Raw genomic sequence first — 27,667 nt, 5'->3', positions numbered from 1 at the left:
GGGAAAGATTGTGTGACCGCACAACAGCGCTACAGAAATTAAAGTGATTGTAAAGTCAGAAGGTTTTTTTATCTTAATGTATTCTATACATTAAGATAAAAAACTTCTTTGTGCAGCAGCCCCCCTAATACTTACCTAAGCCCCATCTAGATCCAGCAATGTTGTAGGATTGTTTCGGCTGCCCAGGACCCCCTTCTCATTGGCTGAGATAGCAGCGTGGTGCCATTGGCTCCTACTGCTATCAAAGTCAGTGAGCCAATCAGGAGAGAAAGGGGGCAGGGCCAGGCCGCAGCTCCGTATCTGAATGGATACACGGAGCTGTGGCTCGGCTTGGGTGCCCCCATAGCAAGCTGCTTGCTGTGGGGACACTCAGCAGGAGGGGCCAGGAGCACCGAAGAGGGACCTGAGAAGTAGAGGATCTGGGCCGCTCTGTGCAAAACCATTACACAGGGCAGTTATGTTTGTTACTTTTAACTAAAAAAAAAATGAGACTTTACAATCACGTTAAGGTACTTAGAAGCATTAGGGGGGAAAAAATACAGTGGCATGTTAAGAGTCTCTCTGAATAAAATATTATATTTTATCATTGCTCTAATTTTGAACTAAAAAACAAAGCATTTGAACCATAAAAGATTTCTAAATAAGCTCAAAATACAGGGTCATCTTAAGGTCCCGGTTGTACAAGAGGTAATTGTTTTCAAGCTGGAGATGTTCTGCAAACAAAATGTATTCAGAGCAAACTATGGCAAAGCTACATCCAGTCTTTGAACAATGGGCTATGTTTATCAGCAAACATTTTCTTAAACTGAAATTGTCTAAAGCCAGCCATAGATGGTTCAAATCTCAGCCGGTTCAGCCGGGACCGGCTGAAATTAAAACCATGTATGGGCAGACTGATTGTATCCAAGTTGATCGACTGATTAACTTGGGTACAACCAGATTGTCGGGATTTTTCATGAGATTATTGCCAGCAGCTATAGCACTTTAAAAACTGTGAGTACATTTTTTTACTTTATTATAATTAATTGCTTTTAACGATTTTACATTATATGCGGTTTCTACTTTATTCCATTACGTTAGTCTATGCAGTTTTCACTTTTTCCATTATATCAATCAATCAAGCTGGGATACCAGGAAAATCTCCTGTGCAGGGAGACACAAGTGTGCCTGACCTAGCGGGTATTCATTAGCATAGGTTCAGGCAAAAAAGATAAGACACTGGGTGCGCATTGGAATTCTTTGAACATTATTCGTGTTGGTTCAAATTGTGGAATAGGAGGTATAATTTACACAGAAGGAACATAGAATTGACTATAAACCTTTTCTTTCTTACTGATGGACTCAAGGACTAATTTATGTGATAAAGAAGTTGCACATCACTGGTTGTAGGTTATGTTCACATACAGTGGCGGCTGGTGCTCAAAATTTTTGGGGGGCGCAAACAAAAACATAAATTGCAGCCTCACTATACCTATCAAATTTAGCCACTTTGCCCATCAAATGCAGCCACTGTGCCATCAATTGTAGCCACTGTGCCCAGCAAATGCAGCCACTATGCCTAGCAAATGCAGCCACTGTGCCATCAAATGCAGCCACTGTGCCATCAAATGCAGCCACTGTGCCCATCATGTGCAGCCACTGTGCCCATCATGTGCAGCCACTGTGCCCATCATGTGCAGCCACTGTGCCCACCATGTGCAGCCACTGTGCCCACCAAATACAGCCACTGTGCCCATCATGTGCAGCCACTGTGCCCATCATATGCAGCCACTGTACCCATCATATGCAGTCACTGTGCCCATCATATGCAGCCACTGTGCCCACCAACCTCCACACTCATGGGGCTTGCAGCTCTGGCAGCACCCCCAGTGTCTATAGCAGAGAGGTACCACAGAGCCCAGCTAGCAAAAGAGGTTGCAGCCACTGTGCCCATCAAATCCAGGCACTGTGCCCATCAAATACAGCCACTTTGCCATCAAATACAGCCACTGTGCCCAGCATATGCAGCCACTGTGCCCACCAAATACAGCCACTGTGCCCATCAGGTGTAGCCACTGTGCCCACCAAATACAGTCATTGTGCCCATCATGTGCAGCCACTGTGCCCACCAAATACAGTCACTGTGCCCATCATATGCAGCCACTGTGCCCAGCATATGCAGTCACTGTACCCACCAAATACAGTCACTGTGCCCATCAAATTAAGCCCCTGTGCCCATCATATGCAGTCACTGCGCCCACCGACCTCCACACTCATGGGGCTCACAGCTCTGGCAGCACCCCCAGTGTCTATAACAAAGAGGTACCACAGAACCCAGCTAGCAAAAGAGGTTTTTAGCCCGTGTCTCCCAGGCTCGCCGCTAACAATTTTCTATTTATATAACATATACTTTTTTACTGTTTTCATGGATTGTTGCATTTTATTTAAGTCACTGAGTATTTTAGAAACCCCAAGGTGATCTATATACTTATATCTACTTATACATATATATTTTAATGATGAATTCAATTTTTTTAATACAATCAATTTATGCCATTTGGTTTATACAGTATGTAATTTTCTGTATGTCAATTATCACTGCACATTTTTAATTTAAACTGCATGTGTAAATTGATAGTATTTAGGTATACTTAAATTTTGTATTTTATCTTTAGTTACAATGCTGCACTATTTACATGTTATTTATTTTCAATACACTACTTTAGACCCAGTGATTCATGCATTCATTCCTGAATGCATGAAGTCCTAAACGGTAGCACTCGGTACAGCAGTCAGCCTCGTCCAGCTGCAGTCTACCTTCACAGGCTGCAGGCAATGGGAGAGGACCTTCCCAGGTGCACTAAAACACCCAGAGGGATGAAAAACCTTTAGATGACCCCATGTGCAAGGAGCCTGAGGGTTCAGTTAAAGGCTAAGGTTAGTGGGAGGGACAGGGTTATCGGATTAGATTAACTTTTAAGTGTTAATATTAAGTGCCAGGCTAGAGGTTAGGGGGTTATTGTTTAGAGGTTATCTTAAATAACCACTTTCACTTCAAGAAAACAAAAAGATGTTAACAGCTATACAGTAGGTGCATATGCCTGCAATAGCATCCAGTACCCTTTGTTTTGCCCAAATGCTAGACCTTTCTGATGTGGCATGGCCCAACACCAGGTGGTGTCAGAATTTGCCCAGTACAATAGGAATGTATAGGGCAGGGATATGCAATTAGCGGACCTCCAGCTGTTGCAGAACTACAAGTCCCATGAGGCATAGCAAGACTGACAGCCACAAGCTTGACACCCAGAGGCAGAGGCATGATGGGACTTGTAGTTTTGGAACAGCAGGAGGTCCGCTAATTGCATATCCTTGGTATAGGGGATATGAAAGAGTGGGCAAGCTTCAGCATTATCAAGAAATACCAAAGCTTTGCCTATTAAAGCCGCCATTTTATTTTCTTAAAGGGAAATAGTGTCTCTTTAATGATTTAACAGGAGGTAAACTTCCATCACTAAATTGTACCTTTAGGTAAGCCTATAATAAGGTTTACCTATAGGTAGTGTAAATATCTCCTAAACATGCACCATTTAAGAGATATTTTTACATTACATGCAGCCAGTGACATCACTGGTGAACACGCTCTGAAGGAAAGGCCACCTATGCTGTTCCTTCAGAGCCCTGTGCCATGACCTATGGCTCCTGCGTGCATGCCCGAGAGCGACGTTATTATGGCACCAGGCCAGTCACAGATCCGGAGTCCGCTAACCTGGGAGCAGGACAGGCGAAGATGGAAGCGGCCTCCAACGATGACATTGCATCGCTGGAAGGCTTCAATTTCGGGTAATGTTCACATAATGTGTTAGTATTCGATGCATACTAGCACATTATGCCTATACATTGCAGGTAATAAAAAAAAGTCTAGTGGTTTACAACAGCTTTAAGGGATATGGTGGTTTAAGTATTAAGGATTGGTTTTGTTTCGTTAAGGGAAGGTTACATGTTCATTTTAGGTAACAGGTTAAATGTTAAGATTTCACACTGGGGCGACACCGGCGTTGGCGGTAAAACTCCGCTACTTTACCATAGTTTTAGCCCCCGCTAGTGGCCGAAAAAAAGGGTTAAAACCGCCAAATTGCTGCTGCAGTGCCACTTTGCCAGTGTTATAACCGTGCTGCCCCATTGATTTCAATGGGCAGGAGCAGTGAAGGAGTGGTGCACTGCTCCAAAGATGCAGGAGTTTTAACGTCCTGCCAGCGAGGGCTTTCACACTGGAGACACAGCAGAGGCTGTTTCAGGGCATTTTGCAGGTGATATTTTTAGCACTGTAATGCCTGCAAAGCACCCCAGTGTGAAAGGGGCCTAAGTGTGGGAACAGGCTAAGTGATAAGGTGATGCAGTATTATGGATAGGTAAAATGTATGTGAAGGAAGGCACATAGGAAAATTCTGTATGCTCTTAGCTCTGCTTCCAAATGTCCTGCACTAGTTTATGGGACTTCCCTGTGCCCCCTTTCATTCTCACATTTTATAAATAAATTATCTAAATTAGTAATATTTTACCTGACACCTCCTTATTTCATATTTCCCAGCAGTCCCGGACTGTGTGGGACAGTCCCACATTTTCACCCTATACTTGTTGTTTTCCATGTACAGGGGCTGTGTCCTGCCAAGGTTCTGCCACTGTACACTGTACCAACAACTCATTCTGACCCTTTAAAAATTATCCCTTTTTGTCAAGTTCAAAAGTTGGAAGTCATGTTATTTCCAACATGAGTTCATCTCTAGCTATAGAGAGGCTAAACACAGGAGTAGCTGTGGCACTAAGATGGTAACTGCAATGTGGTATCTAAAGTCAGCATTGTGAGTAAAGACACACTCACTTATTTAAGCCTGGTACACAGGGGCCGAATATCAGCCAGTTTAAAAGAACTGAAGAATATGTGTTGAGCAGCAGAACTGGCTGACATTCGGGCTGTGTGCATGCTGGAGAACAAGTATCTGATCGGAAACCAATCAGCGCGGACAGCCAATGGCTTGGCTGTGAGCACTAACCGATGAGTTCTGCCGGTGAAGAGGGGAGGGCAGTCTCATCTCAGTGGGGGGAGAAAACTGAGGAGCTTGGGAGGAGTTTGTGGTACTAATCATTGCTCCTCCCAAGCCCCTCCCCCTTTTTTTGTTTTCGTTCAGCCTGCTGGGTTGGTTGGGAAAAAAAATGATAATGTGTACTAGGCAATACATATTTACATTGAATTACATGTAACAGCCGGCTCTGAATGTACAAAACAATTCTGACCCTCAGGTAGGAGTTTCAGTTTTAGAAGACAAAAAAAACCAAACCTGCTTATTCCTTTGTACACTGTTGCATAGGAGCCTTCACCTAGTTTCTCCAGGTTTAGATAGGAAGATGCAGTACCAAAAGGAAGTCCTTTTCTCTGCTGTAAGCAAAAAAGATGCAACATTAAAAAATGAAATATAGAAGTCTTAGCTTTACTTCCCACTGGCAAACATGTGCCCATTCACTGAACAAGCTTAATATAGAAAGGAGCATAACTGCAGTGGTGGCAAGAAAAGAAGTGTGCATTGGTACAGTGACTGCAAGAGCAGGGGAGGGCATCTGTTCAATGGCGAATGAAGAAGGAGCATGTGGGAGGGGAGGATAGGGGTCAAATGCAGTGGTAAGAGTAAAGGGTAGTGTGCACAGTGGGTGGGGGGTTCAGGCATGGTGATGAGAAAGGGGCTTCAGGCACAGTGGTGGTGATGCACAGTGGGTGGGGGGTTCAGGCATGGTGATGAGAAATGGGCTTCAGGCACAGTGGTGATGGTGCACAGTGGGTGGAGGGTTCAGGCATGGTGATGAGAAAGGGGCTTCAGGCATAGTGGTGATGAGAGAGAGTGGGAAGAGTGGCTGGCTCGGTGCTGAGATTGCTCTGGATTTATTATCTATTTATTATAGGTACTGTATTTATATAGTGACAACAATGTATGCAGCACTTTACATATTGTACATTCACATCAGTTCCTACCCTTGAGGAGCTTACAATCTAATGTATGGCTGTTGTGAATGGTACTGGTCCATATTTAAATGCCAATGCTATTGTATGGATCTGCTGCCCTCTACTGTCTCTATTTGTAAGTGGCCGTAGGGTTATTTATGCACATCACTTCCTTCCTTGCTAACTGGGTTAAAACCCCAGATTGGAGGATTTTGATATCTTTGTAAAGAGGAGTTTGCAGGAAGAGAGAACTGAGCCACATGTACAGTTTCTGCTGTTGTATCTTCACCCAGACAAGAAGAGGCTATTATGCAAGTATTCCTATGATCTAATAGTTTAACTACTGTTGCTGAGTGTATATCTAAATCCTAGATCTCTGTGACAGAGTATCTCTGTCCTGTCTGTAAATATTTCACATGCACAGTGCCAGATATCTAGGACTGTGCTACTGTACATATGTTGTGGTCAGTTTCCTGTATATTAGTATGTGAACCTCTTTATGGCAATAGAATTTATATACAATTCTTGTTATTTTAGAAACTTCTAGGGAGGGACTAAAGCACTGGGTAGTTAGGCAGACTCTGAGTTCCATTGCAACATCAAAGTTTCTGCAGATGAGGAATTGTGTTCCAGGCTGGTCGGACAACAGTTGGGGGATACCCCTTGACCTCTGACCTTGTCTTCAGGTCTCCGACACAAAGGCATACACCGCATCATCCTCAGGAGCCCCTGCAACTAGACTTTGCTGCAACTTTTATCCAGAGATATCACTATTGTTGACTAAATAAACCCAAGTATATGTGCACAATTACACTAGGACTACTATTGGACCCTTTGCTGATAATACCTGCTTGTCCATTGGAAGTAGGGATAAGCCGAACACCCCTCGGTTCGGTTCGCACCAGAACCTTCGAACGGACCAAAAATTTGTATGAACTTTAGAACCCTATTAAAGTCTATGGGACTCGAACGTTCGAAATTAAAAGTGCTAATTTTAAAGGCTAATATGCAAGATATGCAACAGAACAACACCAGCAATAAGGGGTAGCTTCAGGTGTATACTGTGCAGGAGGCACACAACACCCACTGTAAATGCTGCAGATGCCTGTGTTACAGAAACAGAACAACACCGGCAATAAAGGGTAGCTTCAGGTGTATACTGTGCAGGAGGCACACAACACCTACTGTAACAACGCTAGGTTCCAAGCAAAAAGACACTGTCCCTGCCTATCTTGCTCTTTCCCTGCACGCCAACACACTACACAAGGCCGCCGCGCTGGTGGCCTTATATAGTGTGGGGCGTGTACTAAACCCCCCTGAGCTATAATTGGCCACATGCATCCTGTCTGTGGCCAATTATGGCTCTCCTCGCTGCCGGCGCTGTGATTGGCCAAGCATGTGAGGTCACAGTGCATGCTTGGCCAATCATGATCCAGCAATGCACTGTGATGGCGTAGTGCATTGTGGGCCATTCGCGGCACACGAATATGGTGAGAACGGTCCACAAAGTTCTGAATTCGTCGAACAGGCAAACGACCCGTGTTCGAGTCGAACACAGAGCTCATCCCTAATTGAAAGCATGTACTGTTATTAACTACCTGTTAATTCTGTTGTTCTGGGACGACGTGATGTGACGTCTTCCCAGTCTCACCATGCAGCGCGGTGATCACAGGTGCGCTGTGTCACTGGGACACAGCGTGACCCCGATCTCGGTAAAGAGTCAATGGCGTGGCTCTTTACCCATGTGATCAGCTGTGTCCAATCATAGCTGATCACATGTAAACAAGGAAATGGCGGTTATCGGCTCTTCTCGCCTAACACTGACAGAGTGTGAGGAGAGGAGAGCTGATCAGCAACATCTCAAAGGGGAGACCTGTACAGATAATCAGGGCACTGATCATCAGTGCTCTAATTATTAGTGCAGCCTATGTTTATTTTTAAGCAAAAAATACAAAAACCTAGTGGTTATTAAATACCACCAAAAGAAAACTCTATTTGTGTGAAAATTTTTTTTACAAATATTTGGGTACAGCGTTGCATGATCGCACAATTGTCGGGACAGTGACGTTGCGGCGGACAGATTGGATACGTTTGACACTTTTTTGAGACCACTGACATTTATACAGCGAACAGAGCTAAAAATAGCCACTGATTACTGTATAAATGTAATTGGCAGGGGAGGGGTTAACACTAGGGAGAGATCAAGGTGTTAAATGTGTTCTAACTGTAGGGGGGGTGGGAATGCCTGGGGGAGGAGAACAATCATTGATCCTATATACTAGAAACACACGTTCTGTCTCCTCTCCCCTGCCAGAGCGGGGATGTGTGTGTTTACACACACACACATGCACATCCCCGTTCTGGCTTTGTCAGGAGTGAACGCGGGTGCCCGGCGGACATCGTAGCTGGCGGGCACACGCATCAGCTCTTCAGTGACGCGGTGGGTGCACGCGCGCACCCCCTATACCCCTTAAAGTGCCCGCCCTACGGTGATTCGCTCAGGGGAGCCATTCTGCCGCTGTCAAACAACGGTGGGTGGTCGGCAAGAGGTTAACTGAAAAAGCTGAAGATAGAAGTTGATTGGTTGCCATGCTTTAAGAGTTTTGATAAATAAATATTTAGACATGTCCCTTTAAGAAAAAAAAAATGTATAAAAGAAAAAAAGGTCCTTATGTGCACTGCGTCCTGGCGCTGGGAGCAGTGCAATATGGGAAGCGCCACGTCTATGCAATTAGTTACATAGTTAGTAAGGTTGAATAAAGACACCAGTCCATCCTGAGTGAGTGTCTACAATTGTCACTATCCCTGTACATTGCACACTCACATCAGTCCCTACCCTCAAGGAGCCCACAATCTAAGATCCCCATTCATATACTAGGGCCAATTTTGAATAGAAGCCAATTAACCTACCTGCATGTCTTTGGAGTGGGAGAAAACCAGAGTACCCGGAGGAAACCCACGCAGGCACAGGGAGAACATGCAAACTTCAGGCAGGTAATGTCGTGGTCGGGATTCAAACCAGCAACCCTGTTTACTGCTAGGTGAGAGTGCTAACCACTACGCCACTGTGCCACCCATTAATCATGAGATTTTCTGCAAAAAACTCTCTTTGTGGCACAGTCGATCGCGCCACAGCTTCCAGCGCGATCGACTGGCTGTGCGGGTTCCACTTTCGCCTAGCACATGGTCAGAGCTTGCAGTTCAAGTTCCGACGTCACTCAAAGGAAGTGACGTTGGCACTCGGGTCCTCCTGCAAACGTGAGAGGAACATGAAGAGGTAAATAGAAGCTCTCCATGCTTTCCCTTATTTACAGTACGGTTGTATGTTTAGCTTTCGGTGGATGGCGGTGGCGGCAGCAACCCCGCCCCCCCGCATATCAACTATATTGATCTGGATCCTGCAGCCAGAATTCTAACCTCTCACGCATTTCTCCGTATGACACTTTACAATACTCTAAAGATTATTTACAAAGGGTATTATTATGTATACGGTGCCCAGTTTCCTGGATTAAAATCATTGTCTTATCTCTTGCTAGTTATAGAGACTGAGAGAGGAAATGTATGCATTTGATAGGCGAATGGAACAATTGGCTAATTAGCTTATCACTCATAAGTGTGGCCTAGGCAGGCAGACTTCTCCTTTGCAGCAGCTAATCTAGTCATGGTCGATTTAGTCACCACACTTCAAGATCTAGTGGAAACTTTTTTTTTAAAGACTCTGGCACAGATATCACACTTATCAACTATATTTTAATCCCGGGGGTCGGCGGCAGCAGCACCCCCCCCCCCCCAACCATTTTACTGGTAGACACAGAAATGACCAATGGGGTCCGCATGCCACAGCTCTATCGATGCACATGGAACAGCAACACACATTGCACTGGAAGAACCTGGGCATCACATGTGTACACAATGTCAATTTTATTTTATATATTATATATATATAAAAATCAACAGCGTCCGTGCAGAGCCCTGTGTATAATGTGCAGCCTGGCATATGACGTGCAGAGCCCCATGTATAATGTGCAGCCTGGTATATGATGTGCAGAGCCCTGTGTATAATGTGCAGCCTGGCATATGACGTGCAGAGCCCGGTGTATAATGTGCAGCCTGGTATATGATGTGCAGAGCCCGCTGTATAATGTGCAGCCTGGTATATAATGTGCAGAGCCTGGTGTATAATGTGCAGCCTGGCATATGATGTGCAGAGCCCGGTGTATAATGTGCAGCCGGCAGCCTGGTATATGAGGTACAGAGCCCTGTGTATAATGTGCAGCCTGATATATGATGTGCAGAGCCCTGTGTATAATGTGCAGCCTGATATATGATGTGCAGAGCCCTGTGTATAATGTGCAGCCTGATATAATGTGCAGAGCCCTGTGTATAATGTGCAGCCTGGTATATGATGTGCAGAGCCCTGTGTATAATGTGCAGCCTGGTATATGATGCAGACCGGGTAAAATCTTGTAGTGGGTTGGATGTGGCTCCCATGCCATAGTTTGGAGACCCCTAGTCTATACTTCCTTTCAAGTGTGCAATCTAAAGGGAAATACCCCAAAATAACAACTGATAGCTATTGTTTTTACAAGATAAACTGAAAATTTCTGGCTGTGTTTTTCACATGGCAATATTGAATAAACATGCATCCAGAACAGCTTGAAAAATGTGGTGATCAGGTTGAACCTACATATTGTACCCTGTACACTTGTTCTCTGAAGTCTATTGCCAGTATAAAAGCCAGCCACAAACTCAGCACAGGGATGGTGGGAAGCCTTCATAATGGGCACAGTGGGTGTACAGACCCAGGAACTCAGCACAGGCATGGTGCAAACCCCTCATTATGGGCGCAGTGAGTCTGCATATGATGTGCACAGTGAGGCTACATTTGATGAAATAGACACTTGGATTTGGCAGCCATAGCTATCTCTTAAACTTACACTAAACTAAGAGGGTAATTTTTCAGTTTGTTTGCGCCGATCTGTACTGCTGCGCTATATACCATGATTTGTGATGCTGGGGCTGTATACTCGCGGTATACTCTGTCTTGTGATGCTGGGGCTATATACTCTGTCCTGTGATGCTGGGGCTATATACTCTGTGCTGTGATGCTGAGCTGTATACTCCTGACACTATGAGTGGAAGCAAGTGGAATACAGGGGACGGAGTGGGTGAATTCTATAAGGGGTGTGGCTTGTGAGAAGGGGGATGGGCCAAAAGTGGAGGAGCGGGGTCTTGCACATTTCTAGGTGGGAGGAAAAGAAAAGTCAAACTTTTATATTATAAATCCATAATAGTAATTTCCAAAACTATTAAACTACATTATTGTTTTGAACATGCAATCTCTACATCAGGCTGAAACTAAAACTTAATTTTGCTCCTGTATTCTTTTTTTTTTTACAATAAAAATATGATAGAATAGAATAGGTTTAGTCTGAAGATCATGGGTAGTTACTGGCTAATCACGGTTATTCGAGCTCTTAATTGGAACATATTCACTCTTGAGAAGAAAATAATAAGGGATAGATATATAGATATATAGATATATATATATATATAGATATAGATAAATATAAATATAATTTTTTTTTTTAAATGACTGAAGTTCTTAAGGTGGTTGTAAACCCTAATTATGATTTCTGACCTGGGCACCTGTAGTGTTTACTTACCTCTCTCCAAAGCTCTATGTCCGCTCTCCAAAGCTCTATATCCCATGTCTTTCTGCTGCTCCATTCCTCTGTTATCAGCATGGTAACTTCTGACAAGTTCTCCAACACAGGAACTAAAAGCAGCTCGGATTTTGTGTTGGGTTCCTCTGCCTATGTGTGTGTGGGGGGGGGGGGGGGTGCTTTTGCTCCAATCAGCTCTCACACAGTATATGCCCAGACTCCACACCCATTGCTGAAACAGGAAGAAAAATAGAACCCGATGTGCACTTTCTAAAGAATGTAGAAAGCTGAAGACAGCAGATATACATGCAAAACTTATGTAGGGAGATTTATTTAATCTCTGTCTATCATCTGAGGTTATTCACATTACTGGGTATAGGAAAGTGAGGTTACCACAAAAATTTTAGGAGTAATCAATGTGACGTTTGATTTATAAAGTTCTTTACCACATGAGCAGCAAGGCTGGTCATTTTCAGTTAGTATTTTTTTCATTCAGCCAGCGGGCTGAATTAACTAAAGCTAACAGGTTTGACCATCCAAACAGACAAGGTGGATGGAGGAGTCCCCCCACCTCAACCCCTCCTATCCCCTAATAATGATCTTGTGTTGAGCAGAAGAGGTCACACACTGATAGAAATTCCGCTGGTTTCTGCTTAAAAATGTTCAGTTTAAAAAATGGGAACTAACCCTGGAGCTTGTTTTTGTGGGTGTTCAGTCTGGCACACAACTTCATATTTGGTGGGATTGCCTAATTGCCCAAAAATTCTGGAAGGCAGTTTTTGACTTAGCTTCCAAAATCTTTGATACACCTGTAGCGCTGGCTCCTGACGAGCAGGCGCTATTGTTTTTGAAAAGTTAAGTTGCCTGAAGCCACAGTTGAGCTTCGGGACTATTTCTCTAAATTCCTGGTTTCAGTACCAGTCCAGCTGGGTTGCACTGGGTTCTCCTTGACTGCAGGTGTCGCTGTCACCGCTGGCAAGAGCAGAAACGCAGTCTTGCTGGGATCATTGAATGCCACTTATCTCTCAGAACCAGCCCATGGGAGTGTTTTCCTGCTGTGCATTCTGGGGGGGTGGTATTTAAGGTACCGACGCCACATTGGCGGGGAATTATTTTCTGTCTGTTTGGTTCTGGTGGTCCTCCTGACCCAGCCCTATGGCCCCCCTGGCCTGAGGTGTGGAACTATGCATCCTGAGTCTCGGGCTGGCCCGAGGCGACGCAACTGCAGGGACAGGCCCGAGTGAATTTCGGGGCCTTCTGATCCAAGGATGGTCCGGTGCCATCTCATCTGAAGGGAGAGGCCCAGCAACTTCAGAAACCCCAGGGGAGGACTCTTTCAGGAGAAGACCGTGCGCAAGGCTAGTTTCTCTGAAGGAACCTGAAGGCTTAGTTGAAGGACGCAACCTGGATCAACACTCATATGATATCGCTGGATCAGCAGAGAGAAACTGGTACCGTATGTCAGTTCTTTAAATTGATCCACATCCCTCAGTAACGCTCAAGTGTATCTCACAAGTCTGTGGCAGAGACTTTCTCGAGCGCCCCACCGGCTGCTAGGCCTAGTGAGAGAGGTCTATCCGGGGGATGTTGAATCCAGTTGTGAAACTGTTTTTATTCTCTGGATTTTCTCTCAAGACTTCCATCTTGCAATCTAAGTGCCTGAACTCACTCCTAACCCTCTACCCTCTGTTAAGAGACTTTGTTTTGTTCTAAACAAATAACCCAAAATAGGATTCAGTGTCAGTTTCCACATTCGTTGGGCCATCTACCATGGGAACCCCAAGACGGAGAAGCAAGCTGGTGAGCTAACGGTAAGCCCAAATAAAACCAGCAGCTCCTTTGGGCGTCAGTGCTACACACCTATACAGCCCAATCCTGCTACATCCCTATTAAACCTGAAAACTGATGGGATCACACAGAATCAATTTCACCTTCTTTTACAGCTCCTAACAGCTGCAAAACAAAACATTGCTAAGGCATGGAAAACAAAATACTTAATTCTATCTGAAACCATACACAAAACGAATAAAGCTCTTATTCATGAAAAATGGAAGCAATCGAAAGAGATCGAAACGGTCAATTTGAGAAACTGGATTAAGCATTGTTCACCTCCAGACTTTGATAACGCACTATTATTGCCTTGGTAATTTTACTCTATTTGCCTTGACTATAATTTCTATTCATTTGGGATCACATCGCCACTTGTAACCCTCCCCCCCCATTCCCTTCCCCCCTTTTTTCTACCCTGTTCACTCTATCTACTCCTATTTTTTGTTTTATAGCTTTCTTTTAATAGACACATTGGGGTTTATTTACTAAAACTGGAGCGTAAAAAATCAGACTCACTTCTGCATAGAAACCAATTAGCTTCTAACCTCAGCTTGTTCAATTAAACTTTAGCAATGGAACCTGGAAGCTGATTGGTTCCTATGCAGAAGTGAGACTTTTGCACTCTCCAGCTTTAGTAAATAAACCGCATTATCTCTTCTGTTTGTAATATATACTTAGTAGATTGATCTCCTTATTACTGCTCTTGCAAAATGAACCAATAGTTACTAGCTTACTTTTTTTTTCTGATGGAATTTTCTAATGCTTTTGATGTAATACTTTATTGGTTCATCCGTTGCTCTACTCGTTACATCTTTACATTGTTTGTATTCATCCTGTTCATAAATAGATATAATTAGCATTATTGCTATTTGAATATTGTACCACCATCCTTGTATGTACTCAATTTGTCAATCTTGATTATATTTAAAAAAATAATAAACACAATTGACAAGAAAAAAATAGGAAATAGTCTTCAACAGGAATTGATTTAGTAGATTGTCTGTACAGGTTCTCATTTACTCAGGTCTTGGTATAGCCAGTACTATATAAGCTTACCATACACAGCTCAAATTTCAGCCAATCCCTGCAGAATCGGCCGCATATTGAATCATGGATGGCTCTGCTAGGTCTACCCACCTCAACGTGAGTCAATTTAAAAATCACCTGAGCTGGGTGGAAAATTATCATTCGAAGAGTGACTGCGCCCTATCAGTCACATTCATTTGGACTTGTCCAGTTGAACGTGAATAACTACTGCTAGCTGACTCAGTAGATATTTCTATCAACTTAAAAAACTTATCAACTTAAAAAAAAGCTCAGTGTATATATTATTTTGTATCCTTGTTTAAAAAAGGGTTGAATAGCTAATTGCAAAAAATATTAACATTTGAGTTAAGTTGAGTGTTGGTCCCGGGATGAATTATTTCAGGAAGGAATTTTTCCCTATAAATGCAAAGTGGGCCATACTTTGTAAGGGGTTTTCCCTTACTCTATATTAAAGACAGTATGGGTATTTGATTCTGACAATTCATTGGGTTTCTTTTATGATTAATCTTGATGGATATGTCTTTTTTTTTTTCAATTAACCATGTAATAACTATTTGCAAAATCCACTTTGGAATACCAGCATTTCAATATAAAGAACTAAACTTCCTTTTTCGTTTATGGTGCTTTTTCAACTTTTTAATTACAACCCTTCTTAAAGAGGAGTGCCACTTAAAAAAAATAAAAAAATAAAAAATACAAATACAAACAAATACTGCAGCTGCTAACTTTTAATAATCGGACACTTACCTGTCCCAGGGTCCAGCGATGCGGGGGAACGAAGCCCCGCTCCTTCCCCGCTCCACTCGGCGGGGCTGGCATTATTACTATGGGCACCTGGCTGTGGCTTCACAGCCGGGCACCCGCTGCGCATGCGCGAGCGGCGCAGTGCGCCGCGATTGGTCGCGCAGTCATCTTGGGCCTGTCACGTGTCCCAGATGACTGACAGGAGGGAGGGAGCCCTTCCTGTGCCGAGGGGAAGTGATTTCACTTAGTCCGGGCACTGAAGGAGGCAGACTACGAGGGACCCCCCTAGCAACAGGCATTTAAAGGTGAGTTAAAAAAAAAATCCAATTTTTTTTTAAATTTCTTTTAGGAATTTTAAACATATTTTTTAGGGGGGGGGGGGGGGCACCACTTTAATCTAGGCTTCTTAGGCTGAACATCTTATTACCTTTTTAACTCCATCAATTATTAAACCTCGCTCTTAGAAAGCAACAAAATAGTAATAGATTACCATCTTTAAATACTAGGCTGTTTTATACTTTGGAAGGTTTATGTCTAGCCTTATGTTTCTGTAAAGGTTCCCAGGCACAGACAAAAGAACAATGTTGATTCTACACAAATTAGTATCAAATGACATTGGGATGTCTACGGAAAACCTAAGAACATGATATGAGGACAGATGTTTAGACAAATGTTTTGTTTTCAAATATCTGACTCAATAGTACTATAACCTTTACAGTTCCAAAGCATAGTACTTACCAACTCCCTACAACATTTTATTATAATACCATCATCATATCAAGTACATTCACCACTTAAAGAGGGATTCCACCTAAAAAAAAAATATTAAAAGCCAGCAGCTCTAAATACTACAGCTGCTGACTTTTAATAAATAGACACTCACCTGTCCCAGGGTCCAGCGATGTCGGCAGCCAAGACCGATCGATTGCTTGGGTCTCGGCTGCTGCCGCCGCCATTCTAGGTGAGGGAGTCAGGAAGTGAAGCATTGCGGCTTCACTTCCTGGTTCCCTACTGCGCATGCGCGAATCGTGCAGCGCACTAGGAATGGTCCGTGCTGTCTCTGGGACCCGTGTGTGTCCCAGCAGACAGCGCGGCGGGACAGGAAACGGCATAGACTCCCGTGGGAGTCTATGCCCGGAAGTGGGTGCAAATACCTGTCTTAGACAGGTATCTGCACCCTCCTCCCCCCTGAAAGGTGCCAAATGTGACACCAGAGGGGGGGAGGGTTCCGATGAGCGGAAGTTCCACTTTAGGGTGGAACCCCACTTTAAGGATTGCCCTATAGCACAATTACTGCTACAGAGTGGCCCTCCTATGCAGAATTATGTGTATGTGTATATATAGATAAAGATATAGATAGAGATGGAGAGATAGAGATATATACAGTCATGGGCGTAATTTTTGGCACCCCAGAAATTTTTCCAGAAAATCAAGTATTTGTCACAGAAAAGTATTGCAGGAACACATGTTTTGCTATACACATGTTTATTCCCTTTGACATAATGTCACACAAAATTCCAAACATGGGCTGGTCAAAATTCTTGGCACCCTTAACTTAATATTTGGTTGCACACCCTTTGGAAAAAAATAACTGAAATCAGTTGCTTCCTATAACCATCAATAAGCTTCTTACACCACTCACCCGGAATTTTGGACCACTCTTCCTTTGCAAACTGCTCCAGGTCTCTCTTATTGAAAGGGCGACTTTTCCCAGCAGCAATTTTAAGATCTCTCCACAGGTGTTCAATGGGATTTAGATCTGGACTCATTTCTGTCCACTCCAGCGTTTTGTTGCCATGCATTTCTGGGTGCTTTTTGACTTATGTTTGGGGTCATTGTCCTGCTGTGGAAGACCCAAGATCTCAGACGCAAATCCAGCTTTATGACACTGGGCTCTCTGAAATCAGTCACTTCCTATAATCATCAATAAGCTTCTTACACCTCTCACCCAGAATTTTGGACCACTGTTCCTTTGCAAACTGCTACAGGTCTCTCTTATTGGAAGGGCGCCTTTTCCCAACAGCAAGCAATTTTCTCTCCACAGGTGTTCAATGGGATTTGAATCTGGAATCATTGCTGGTCACTTTAGAAATCTCCAGTGCTTTGGTCCCATCCATTTCTGGGTACTTTTTGACATATGTTTGGAGTCACTGTCCTGCTGAAAGACCCAAGATCTCGGACGTAAACCCAGCTTTCTGACACTGGGCTCCAAAGTGCGACCCAAAATCCTTTGGTAATCCTCAGATTTCATGATGCCTTGAAACACATTCAAGGCACCCAGTGCCAGAGGCAGCGAAACAACCCCAAAACATCATTGAACCTCCACCATATTTCACTGTAGGTACTGTGTTCTTTTCTTTGTAGGCCTCATTCCATTTTCGGTAAGCATTGTGGACAAAGGCAAATCTAGATCTCTGGAGATGGACTTGTAACCTTGAGATTGTTGATATTTATCCACAATTTTGGTTCTCAATTCCTCAGACAGTTCTCTTCTCCTCTTTCTGTTGTCCATGCTGCTTATTGTGGCACACACAATTCAAAGACTAAGGCTGGCCATACATTATACAATTTTCTTCTATAGATTTCCTTTAGATTTACCAAAACCATATAATATGAGGTCAAATCTAAACACTTTCAATTTGTGTGCAATCAGGCAGGCCCTTCTACTACACAGTTGAAGGTAAATCTAAAGTAAATCGAATAGGAAAATTGTATGGTGTATGGCCAGCTTAAGTGAACTTCTCTCCTTTTTATCTGCTTTCAGGTGTGATTTTTATATTGCCCACACCTGTTATTTGCCCCAGGTGAGTTTAAAGGAGCACCACATGCTTGAAACAATCTTATTTATCCACAATTTTGAAAGGGTACCAAGAATTTTGACTAGCCCATTTTTGGAATTTTGTGTGACATTATGTCCAATTTGCTTTTTTTCCTCCTTTTTTTCGTTTTGTTCCAATACACACAAAGGGAATAAACATATGTATAGCAAAACATGTGTTACTGCAATTATTTGCTGAGACACAAAAACAGAGACAAAAACAAAAGTGAGTACACCCCTAAGTGAAAATGTGAAAATTGGGCCCAATTAGCCTTTTTCCCTCCCCGGTGTCATGTGACTCGTTAGTGTTACAAGGTCTCAGGTGTGAATGGGGAGCAAGTGTATTAAATTTGGCGTTATCGCTCTTTCTCTTATTCTGATCAGTGGAAGTTCAACATGACACCTCATGGCAAAGAACTCTCTGAGGAACTGAAAAAAAGAATTGTTGCTCTACATAAAGATGGCATAGGCTATAAGAAGACTGTGGCAGCATGGTGGTCAAGACCATACAGTGGTTTAACAGAGCAGGTTTCACTCAGAACAGGCCTCGCCATGGTCGACCAAAGAAGTTGAGTGCACGTGCTCAGTGTCATATCCAGAGGTTGTCTTTGGGAAATAGACGTATGAGTGCTGCCAGCATTGCTGCAGAGGTTGAAGGGGTGGGGGCCAGTCTGTCAGTGCTCAGACCATACGCCGCACACTTCATCACATTGGTCTACATGGCTGTCATCCCAGAATGAAGTCTCTTCTAAAGACAATGCAAAAGAGAGCCTGCAAACTGTTTCCTGAAGACAAGCAGACTAAGGACATGGATTACTGGAACCATGTACTGTGGACTGATGAGACCAAGATAAACTTATTTGGTTCAGATAGTGTCAAGCGTGTGTGGTGGCAACCAGATGAGGAATACAAAGTGTGTCTTGGCTACAGTCAAGAATGGTGGTGGGAGTGTCATGGTCTTGGGCTGCATGAGTGCTGCTGGCACTGGGGAGCTACAGTTCATTGAGGGAACCATGAATGCCAACATGTATTCCAAGCAATATTCCAACATAATTAGGACCCCCAAGCACACCTCCAAGACGACCACTGCCTTGATAAAGAGGCTGAGGGTAAAGGGGATGGATTGGCCAAGCATGTCTCCAGACCTAAACCCTCTTGAGCATCTGTGAGGCATCTTCAAACGGAAGGTGGAGAAGCGCAAGGTCTCTAACATCCACCAACTCGGTGATGTCTTCATGGAGGAGTGGAAGAGGACTCCAGTGGCAACCTGTGAAGCTCTGGTGAACTCCATGCCCAAGAGGATGAGGCAGTGCTGTAAAATAATGGCCACACAAAATATTGACACTTTGGACCCAATTTGGACATTTTTACTTAGGGGTGTACTGACTTTTGTTGCCAGGAGTTTAGACATTAATGGCTGTGTGTTGAGTTATTTTTACAGGACAGCAAATTGACACTGTTTTACAAGCTGTACACTCACTACTTTACATTGTAGCAAAGTGTAATTTCCTCAGTGTTGTCACATGAAACGACATAATAACATATTTACAAAAACGTGAGGGGTGTACTCACTTTTTTGAGATACTGTATATATATCTATAGGTGCACCTATCTATACAATCCATTTATATCCTAAAAAATCCTAAACGTATCCGTGTTACTCTTCCTTTCTCTTTTTCCACCTTCCCTCTTTTTTTCCCCTTTCTTCTCCCTCGCCCTCTCTTTTTTCTCTTTTTTCCACCTCCCTCTTCCCTCTCCCTTTCTCTCCTCCTATCTTTTATTTACTTTCCCTTATTCCACCCTCTTTCACTTATCTCTCCCCACATTTTCTATCATTTGAAAAAGAACCATCCACCCCTGGAGTTCCATCTGCTGTCATTATAAAAGGAGTCATCCTGGGCATGCCCAGCCACAAATCACATATTTTATGAAACCTTTTTATTGACTCCCTAGTTCGACAAACCTGCCATTCTTTTAAAACAGTGTCATTAACCTGTAGGCACCATTCATCGTATGTTGGCACATTCGAGGAAATCCATTTTTGTGCGATTAGCTTGCGTGCAATAAACATTTCGTTAATTGCTATCCTAATTGTTGGTGTATATGTTTCTTTTTCTAGGCACCCCAGCAAACTTATTTTAGAATCCCTTTGCACCTGTATTTGGTATACCCCGTTAATGGTATCTTTTATTTTTTGCCAGTACCTAAATAATTTGGGACATTTCCATAGCATATGTTTTAAGTCAGCTGAGGTTCTTCTACACTGGGGACAGTCAGATGTATCTCGTCACCCCATTAATACAATTTAACTTGGGTCCTATACACCCTATGAATTATGTATAATTGTGTTAAAGTTTGCTGGTACCCCAGATGACGACTAGTTAGTCAAAACGTGTCGGGGAGATTCCTCTACACACACTGCTACTGATTTGTGTTTGACGTGCCTGTTTATGATCTTCTAAAATGTGAGTGTTCATTTGTAATTTTTATTTAATAAATACTGCTTAAACGGTATCACGCTATGCAAGCTTTTCTTTATTGTATGACGCATGCTACGTGGTTCCGAGCTTTTACCCTCCATATGAAGTTTTGAATACAGCTCTACATACTTTACTTTTGTTGCAATATTGATGTGGATTTATCGTTTGGAGTTCAGGACCAGTTACATCCATTTGGTTTATTAACCACTTGGGTACCGCGCTATTGCCGAATGACGGCATTAGCGCGGACCTAGATTTCCGGGACTACGTCTATTGACGTCGTCCCGGTTACGAGCGGCCTGCGCGCCCCCTGAGGGGCGCGCGCGGCGCGCTCTGTGATCGGCGAGTCTATGAGACTCGCCTGATCACCGATCCGTGCAAGGGGTTGATCCCGACCCCTTATCACGTGATCAGCTGTCAGCCAATGACAGCTGATCATGTGATAGAACGGAGCCGGTAATCGGCTATTATTCCTCCTCGCGCTGACAGCGCGAGGAGAAAAAAAAAAGCCGATCACCGGCGGCCGTGATCGGGACATCAGTCCCGATCACGGCCAGCAATGCAAGGCACCACATGCCACCTGCCAGTGCCCACCTGCCTCCCGCAGTGCCATCCTGAAGTATAACTAAAAGTAAAAGTAAGTGCCCCCCGTCTGTGCCCATAGTGCCCACAGTGCCACCCACAGTGCCACCCACAGTGCCACCCACAGTGCCACCCCACAGTGCCACCCACAGTGCCACCCACAGTGCCACCCAATCTGCCTCAAAGGTGCTGCACCCCAGTGCCGCCCATCAGTGCCCAGCAGTGCCGCCCATCAGTGCCCAGCAGTGCCACCTATCAGAGCCACCTATCAGTGCCACCTATCAGTGCCCATCAGTCCCATCTATCTGTGGTACCTATCAGTGCCCATCCGTGCCACCCATCCGTGCCACTTATCCGTGCCACCCATCCGTGCCATCTTATCTGTGCCCATCTTTGCCCATCAGTGCCGCCTTATCTGTGCCCATCGGTGCCGCCTTATCTGTGCCTATTAGTGCCGCCTTAACTATGCCTATTAGTGCCGCCTTAACTATGCCTATCAGTGCCCACCAGTGCAGCCTATCAGTGCCCACCAATGCAGCCTATCAGTGCCCACCAATGCAGCCCATCAGTGCCCACCAATGCAGCCTATCAGTGCCGCCTTATCAGCGCACTTCAATGAAGGAGAAAAATGACCCGTTTGCAAAATTTTATAACAAACTATTAAAACATGATTTTTTTTTTTTTGCATCTTTTTTTGTTTGTTTAGCAAAAAATAAAACTCCGAGCTGTAACTAAATACCACCAAAAGAAAGCTCTATTTGTGGGAAAAAAATGATAAAAATTTCATTTGGGTACAGTGTTGTATGCCCGCGCAATTGTCATTCAAAGTGCATCAGCGCTGAAAGCTGAAAATTGGTCTGGGACTGAGGGGGGTTTAAGTGCCCAGTAAGCAAGTGGTTAAACCTACAAGCTTATATGACCTATGCCATTCCAGGTCATTAAAATCTGGTAAGCCTCCTCTTATCACGGTGGTGGTGGTGTGGCTACATCTTTTTTCAAGATTTCGGTTTCAGTTGGATTCACTTCCTATATTCCTGGGATATACATTCCTCCATTCATTTTGGACTATTGTGTTACACTCTTTTAGTGATTGACTTTTTCATACTTTTTAGGGTGTATGTGTTATATACACGTATTTCAGATTGTATTATCAATTTGTGGTTATGGTGTCATACACATAATTTTAATTTTTCACCCATCAGCGCTGCATTTATATTTACATGTGTGCATTTGCTTTTCTGTCTGCAGCTGTGCTGGCTGCTAGTGGGTTGTATATCTTTATAGCGCAGTATATTTTTCACATATTTTGTGTTCTATCTTAGCCACCCTAATTGCACCCTTGCATATATTGTTACATTTTTTGTAAAGTCTGAATGCTGATAATGATCCATCAGCCTTGTATTTTTTGAAGGCCTTCTGATTTGCTTTTATATGCATTTTTACATTAAGTGAGTTAAGCCATGAGTTAAGCCATTCAGGACTTTTGGTCGCTTTTAAAAAAAAATTCCCAATGGGATGCACTGGCTAATGCCCTTATTTAATATACTCTTAAAGCAAACCCATCTCTTCTCTGTATTCTTTGTTTCTAAGATTTTATCCCAATTTATATCTTCTAGCAAGGTTTGTAGTTTAGTTTTTTAATTGTATCTTTGCGATTAGGTCTATTAATGGCATTTTTTAAACTTTTAAATTCTTTCCTTTAAATTGGATCTGTAAAGCATGTCTTAATTGTAAATGTTGAAAAAAGTGGAATCAAATTTTGATTAAAATATTCCTTGATTTTAAAAAAAGACCCAAAACCTAGATACTTAAAATAATTAGCTATTCTAATCTGATTTACCTTCTGTGGTAGGATTGGAGGCATCTTGAATGCCTGGTTAAGCATTTTCAATAATTCCGGGAGCAGTATTTCTCCATAGATCTTATAAATCTCCGGCCGCAAGGCATCAGATCCTGGCGCTTTACCGCTAGCCGTTTCTGAAATGGCTCTTGTTATTTCCTCCAATGTGAGTGGGGAATTAAGTCTTTCTCTGTCATCTGCAGAAATTGAGGGTATCTCCAGGGGATGGAGAAAGTCTCAGATTTGGTGCAATTTATAAGGCACCTTGCGCCTATATAAATCACCATAAAAGGATAAAAAGGATGATATAATATCTGATTATGTGAGCTGTCTTCTGTTGGCAAACATACCTCGGGATATAATTTAAACAGTTCTGAGATTTGATTATTACAGCTAACATTTTGCCATTCCTTTCCCCTTCCTCATAATACCTACCCCTTAACAAATAGGAAATCTTGTTCTGCTTTTTACAGGACTTTTATATAAAAGTTGGGTGTCTTTCCATATAGAATGATTTATTAAAGTAGGGCTCTGAATATATTGAAATTATTTTTGTTGTACTTCTCCTACAAGACGAGTTTTCCACTCTGCATTTGATTTTTTAAACCGACTAATTGCTTGTATTAGTATTCCTCTTAAAAAAAATTCATCATATCCCATATAACCTGTGATGTTGCAGTATCTGCATTATTCCTGAATAAATCGACCAGAGATTGGGCAGCACCTGCAACCACTGAGTATTGACTCTCCAATTCAATTTGATTCTTGGTTTAATCCTTTATAAAGAGAAAGAAATCTGTAAATGGTCTGAGACATTCTTTGCTAGATACTGCATATCTGAGACAAATGGGAGAGTTAGTTCTGTACCCAGGACTAAATCAATCCTGGATAGTGATCCATAAGTAAAGGAGCAACATGAATAACAGTGGTGTAGTGGTTAGCACTCTCACCTAGCAGTAAAAAGGGTCGCTGCCAACCATGACACTACCTGCCTGGAGTTTGCATGTTCTCCCTGTGCCTGTGTGAGTTCCTCCAGGTACTCCGGTTTCCTCCCACACTACAAAGACATGTAGGTAGTTTAATTGGCTTCTGTCCAAAAATTGGCCTGTATATGAATGGGGACTTTGGATTGTGGGTTCCTTGAGGGTAGGGACCAATGTGAGTGTGCAATATACAGAGATAGGGACAATTGTAGACACTCACTCAGGTTGAACTGGATGGACTGGTGTCTTTATTGAACCTTACTAACTATGTAACTATGAATAAGCATGCCCTGTAGGACTAAATACCCTCCATATATCCTGAAGCCCCAGTTTCTGTAGGTTAATTGCAAATGGAGTTTCTACCCGCTGGCCTGCTGTAAATCGATCCATAGCTGGATTACAAACATAATTAAAATCTCCCATTATCAATAATGGTATACCAGCATGCTCTGCCAAAAACTCCCCAATTTTGCAGAATACTTCTAAGCCATAAGGTGGAGGGATATAGACTGAGCCCAATATGAAAATAATGTGCAAACTAATAAAACAAATCTGCCCTGTGAGTCTATCAATGCCTTCCAGCAAGAAAATTAAATTTTTGATGATATTAATAGGGATGGCTGAACGGTTCGCCCGGCGGTCGTTTTGCGGCGAATTTCGGCTGTTCGCCGTCCGCCCTATCGGCGGACTATTGCCGCCGTTCGCCCGGCGGACTTCCGTGTTTACTGTGTAAAAGAACTTTGACCTATGAGGACACATCCATCATGGGGCACAGGACAGCCAATTGAGACATTACAGCACATGGACACTTGGACATTCCCCCTAACTTATAAATAGACCCGATCCGGCGGCCATTTTACATTCTTTCTTCTGTCACTATAGGGAGAGGTTGCTGTGTGGAGCAGGGAGAGACTTCTGTGACCCAAATCACTATTTATTAGGTCCACAAAAGTTCTTTTAAGGACTGGTATCATGGTATAGGTGTTAGGTGTAGTTCAGGATATAGGTTTGAGCCAGTGCTGTGCTAGTGATTGTTGCAGCAGCCTGAGTGTCTTTTGTCAGTGTAGAGAAAGGGACAGGACGCTGTGTGCAGCAGTGACAGTCAGTGTAATCATTAGCTGTTACTATTAGGTCCACAAAAGTGCAATTCAAGTTATTGTTCCAGCAGCCTCTGTTTTGTCAGTTTATATAGGGACAGGCAGGGAGCTGTGTGTGAGGCAGTGAGGGACAGTCAGTTTAATCAGTAGCTGTTACTATTAGGTCCACAAAGGTTCTTTTCAGGACTGGTATGGCAATAGGCTTGTGCACGTATAATATTCTTTCTTCCAAATATAGAAAGAATATTATACTTGACTGCTGCCCTTCTGCTGCAGTCTGCTAATCATTCACAACCTACTTGTTCCACAAAGGTCCTTATAAGGACTGGTAAGGTCTAGGGTGCTACAGTACATAGGGTTGAGTGAGGTACAGTCTGCTATTCCATAAGGACTGGTATAGGTCCACAATACATGGGGTTGAGGTGCACTACTGCTGACCGCTGCCCTATACTGCAGCATTCCTTCATCAGTATAGGGACTGAGAGTTTGTCACAGGGTCATTTAAAAAATGACAGGCAGAGGAAGAGGCAGGCCCTTCCGCAAGGGTGGTAGGGGTAGGGCAGGAGCAACAGGCTTGAGCCAAAGTGGGAAGTTGCAGAAGGTGCGTTCAATTACTTTAAAGGACGCACCAGACTTGGTTGAGTGGCTCACTCAGCCTTACTCTTCTGCACCCTCCTCATCCTCTCGATCTGCACCATCTTCTTCACTCTCTGCTATGTGCACCCCCAAAGACACTACCACCAACAACACCACCACCACCACCACATACCTTCCGCTTGAGTCACAGGAATTATTTTCCGATCCATATCAAGACATTTCTGATGCGCAGCCACTCTTGGTATTGGATCAGGAAGAGGAGGTAGCAACAACCGCTACTCAGCAGTCTGACAACAGTACCCAGATCAGCCCAAGGAGGAGGTTGGTCCCCGGTGTTGCTGCCTACTCCGAGATCTCTACTTATAGTGGTGGGGAAGGTGACGTCGATGATGACGTGTCTAGTGATGTCACGTGGGTGCCCACAAGAGAGGAAGAGGAGGGGAGTTCAGAGGGAGATATGGACCAGCAGATAGGGAGGAGAAGCAGGAATAACTTACATTGCACAGGAGGGACAAAGCAGACTGCAAATGTATCAGGAGTGAGTCATCGACCATGTACGGTCACATCTAGCGCTCCCAGGACACCGGCACATGGCTCCGCAGTGTGGGCTTTTTTTAACGTGTCCGCTGCTGACAATAGCGTTGCCATCTGCAATCTTTGCAGTCAACGCATTAGTCGCGGTAAGCCCAACACTCACCTAGGGACGACCGCCTTAAGAAGGCACATGAGCAGCCATCACCGAGCCCAGTGGGAGCAACGGAACACACAAAGCCACACTCCAGGCTCTCACCGTCCAGCCTCGTCTTCTACTTCTCCTTTTCCTCTCTCCTCACAATTGTCCTCCACTCCACCTTCCATCCCGCCAAGCTCACGTTTTTCTGCAAAAAGGCAGGCTTCCGTGGACCTAATATTCGAGCGTAAAAAAATGATGACGCCGGATAACCCTCTTGCCCAACGGTTGACGGCTGGCTTGTCAGAACTCATAGCCCGCCAACTACTGCCATATAAACTGGTGGACTCGGAGGCCTTTCGCAAATTTGTGGCCTTTGGAACACCACAATGGAAGGTCCCAGGAAGGAAGTACTTCTCAGAGAAGGGCATCCCAGAGCTATATGGCCATGTTCAGCGGCAAGTGAATGTATCTCTGGCACACAGTGTCGGTGCCAAGATACATCTGACCACAGACACGTGGTCTAGCAAACACGGGCAGGGAAGGTATATCACTTTTACTGCCCACTGGGTGAACCTTCTGACGGCCGTCAAGCATGTAACCCGTGGCACCTGTGTAGATTTGGTTTTACCGCCACTGATTGCATGCAGGCCTGGCTCTTCTTCTCCTCCTCTTCCTACTCCATCCTCCTCCCTCTCCTCCTCAGCTGACTCCTCCTTTTCCGCTGCTAGCGTCTCTTCCGCTGCGCCGCCCAAGCTCCCCAGAACCTATTCGACATGCCAGGTGAGACGTTGCCATGCCGTGCTGCGTCTGTTGTGCCTGGAAGCCAATAGCCACACTGGCCCGGCACTCCTTTCAGCTTTGCGTTCACAGGCAGATCAGTAGCTAACACCGCTCAATTTGACAGTTGGTAAAGTGGTGTGTAACAACTGTGCCAATCTGCTTAGCGCATTGAAACAGGGCAAAATCACGCACGTGCCATGCATGGCACACGTCTTAAACTTGGTCGTGCAGCGATTCGTTGTCAAATACCCTGGGGTCCAGGACATCTTGCGGCAGGCAAGGAAAATCTCGGCCCATTTCAGAAGCTCTTACACGGCCATGGCTCGCCTTGCTGACATTCAGTGGCGACACAATCTGTCGGTCAGACGTCTTATTTGCGATTGCCCGACGCGATGGAACTCAACCTTCTATATGCTTGATAGGCTGCTCCAGCAGAAACGTGCAGTTAACGTCTACCTGTATGAACTCTGCGGCAGAACAGGTTCTGGGGAGCTGGTTTTTTTTTCACTGTGCCAGTGGCTGCTCATGCGCGACGCATGCAGACTTCTGCGGCCATTTG

The 27,667-nt window shown here is 44.0% G+C and overlaps 1 protein-coding gene across 3 annotated transcripts in view; it reads right to left on the bottom strand.

Annotated features, from left to right (window-relative positions):
- The window catches only part of CDK15 (cyclin dependent kinase 15), a 364,576-nt gene that overhangs the window by 229,707 nt on the left and 107,202 nt on the right, over positions 1-27,667 (bottom strand). For all 3 annotated transcript variants that reach the window (XM_077448589.1, XM_077448587.1, XM_077448588.1), the window contains one exon: positions 5,316-5,413. In XM_077448589.1, coding sequence (XP_077304715.1) covers positions 5,316-5,413 — 98 coding nt within the window. The remainder of the gene's footprint in view (positions 1-5,315; positions 5,414-27,667) is intronic.

This window comes from Lithobates pipiens, unplaced genomic scaffold (assembly GCF_037356315.1).
Source record: "Lithobates pipiens isolate NorthernLeopardFrog02 unplaced genomic scaffold, aLitPip1_a1.2 Scaffold_22, whole genome shotgun sequence".
Lineage (NCBI taxonomy): Eukaryota > Metazoa > Chordata > Amphibia > Anura > Ranidae > Lithobates > Lithobates pipiens.
This window is presented reverse-complemented; position numbering and strand designations above follow the sequence as displayed.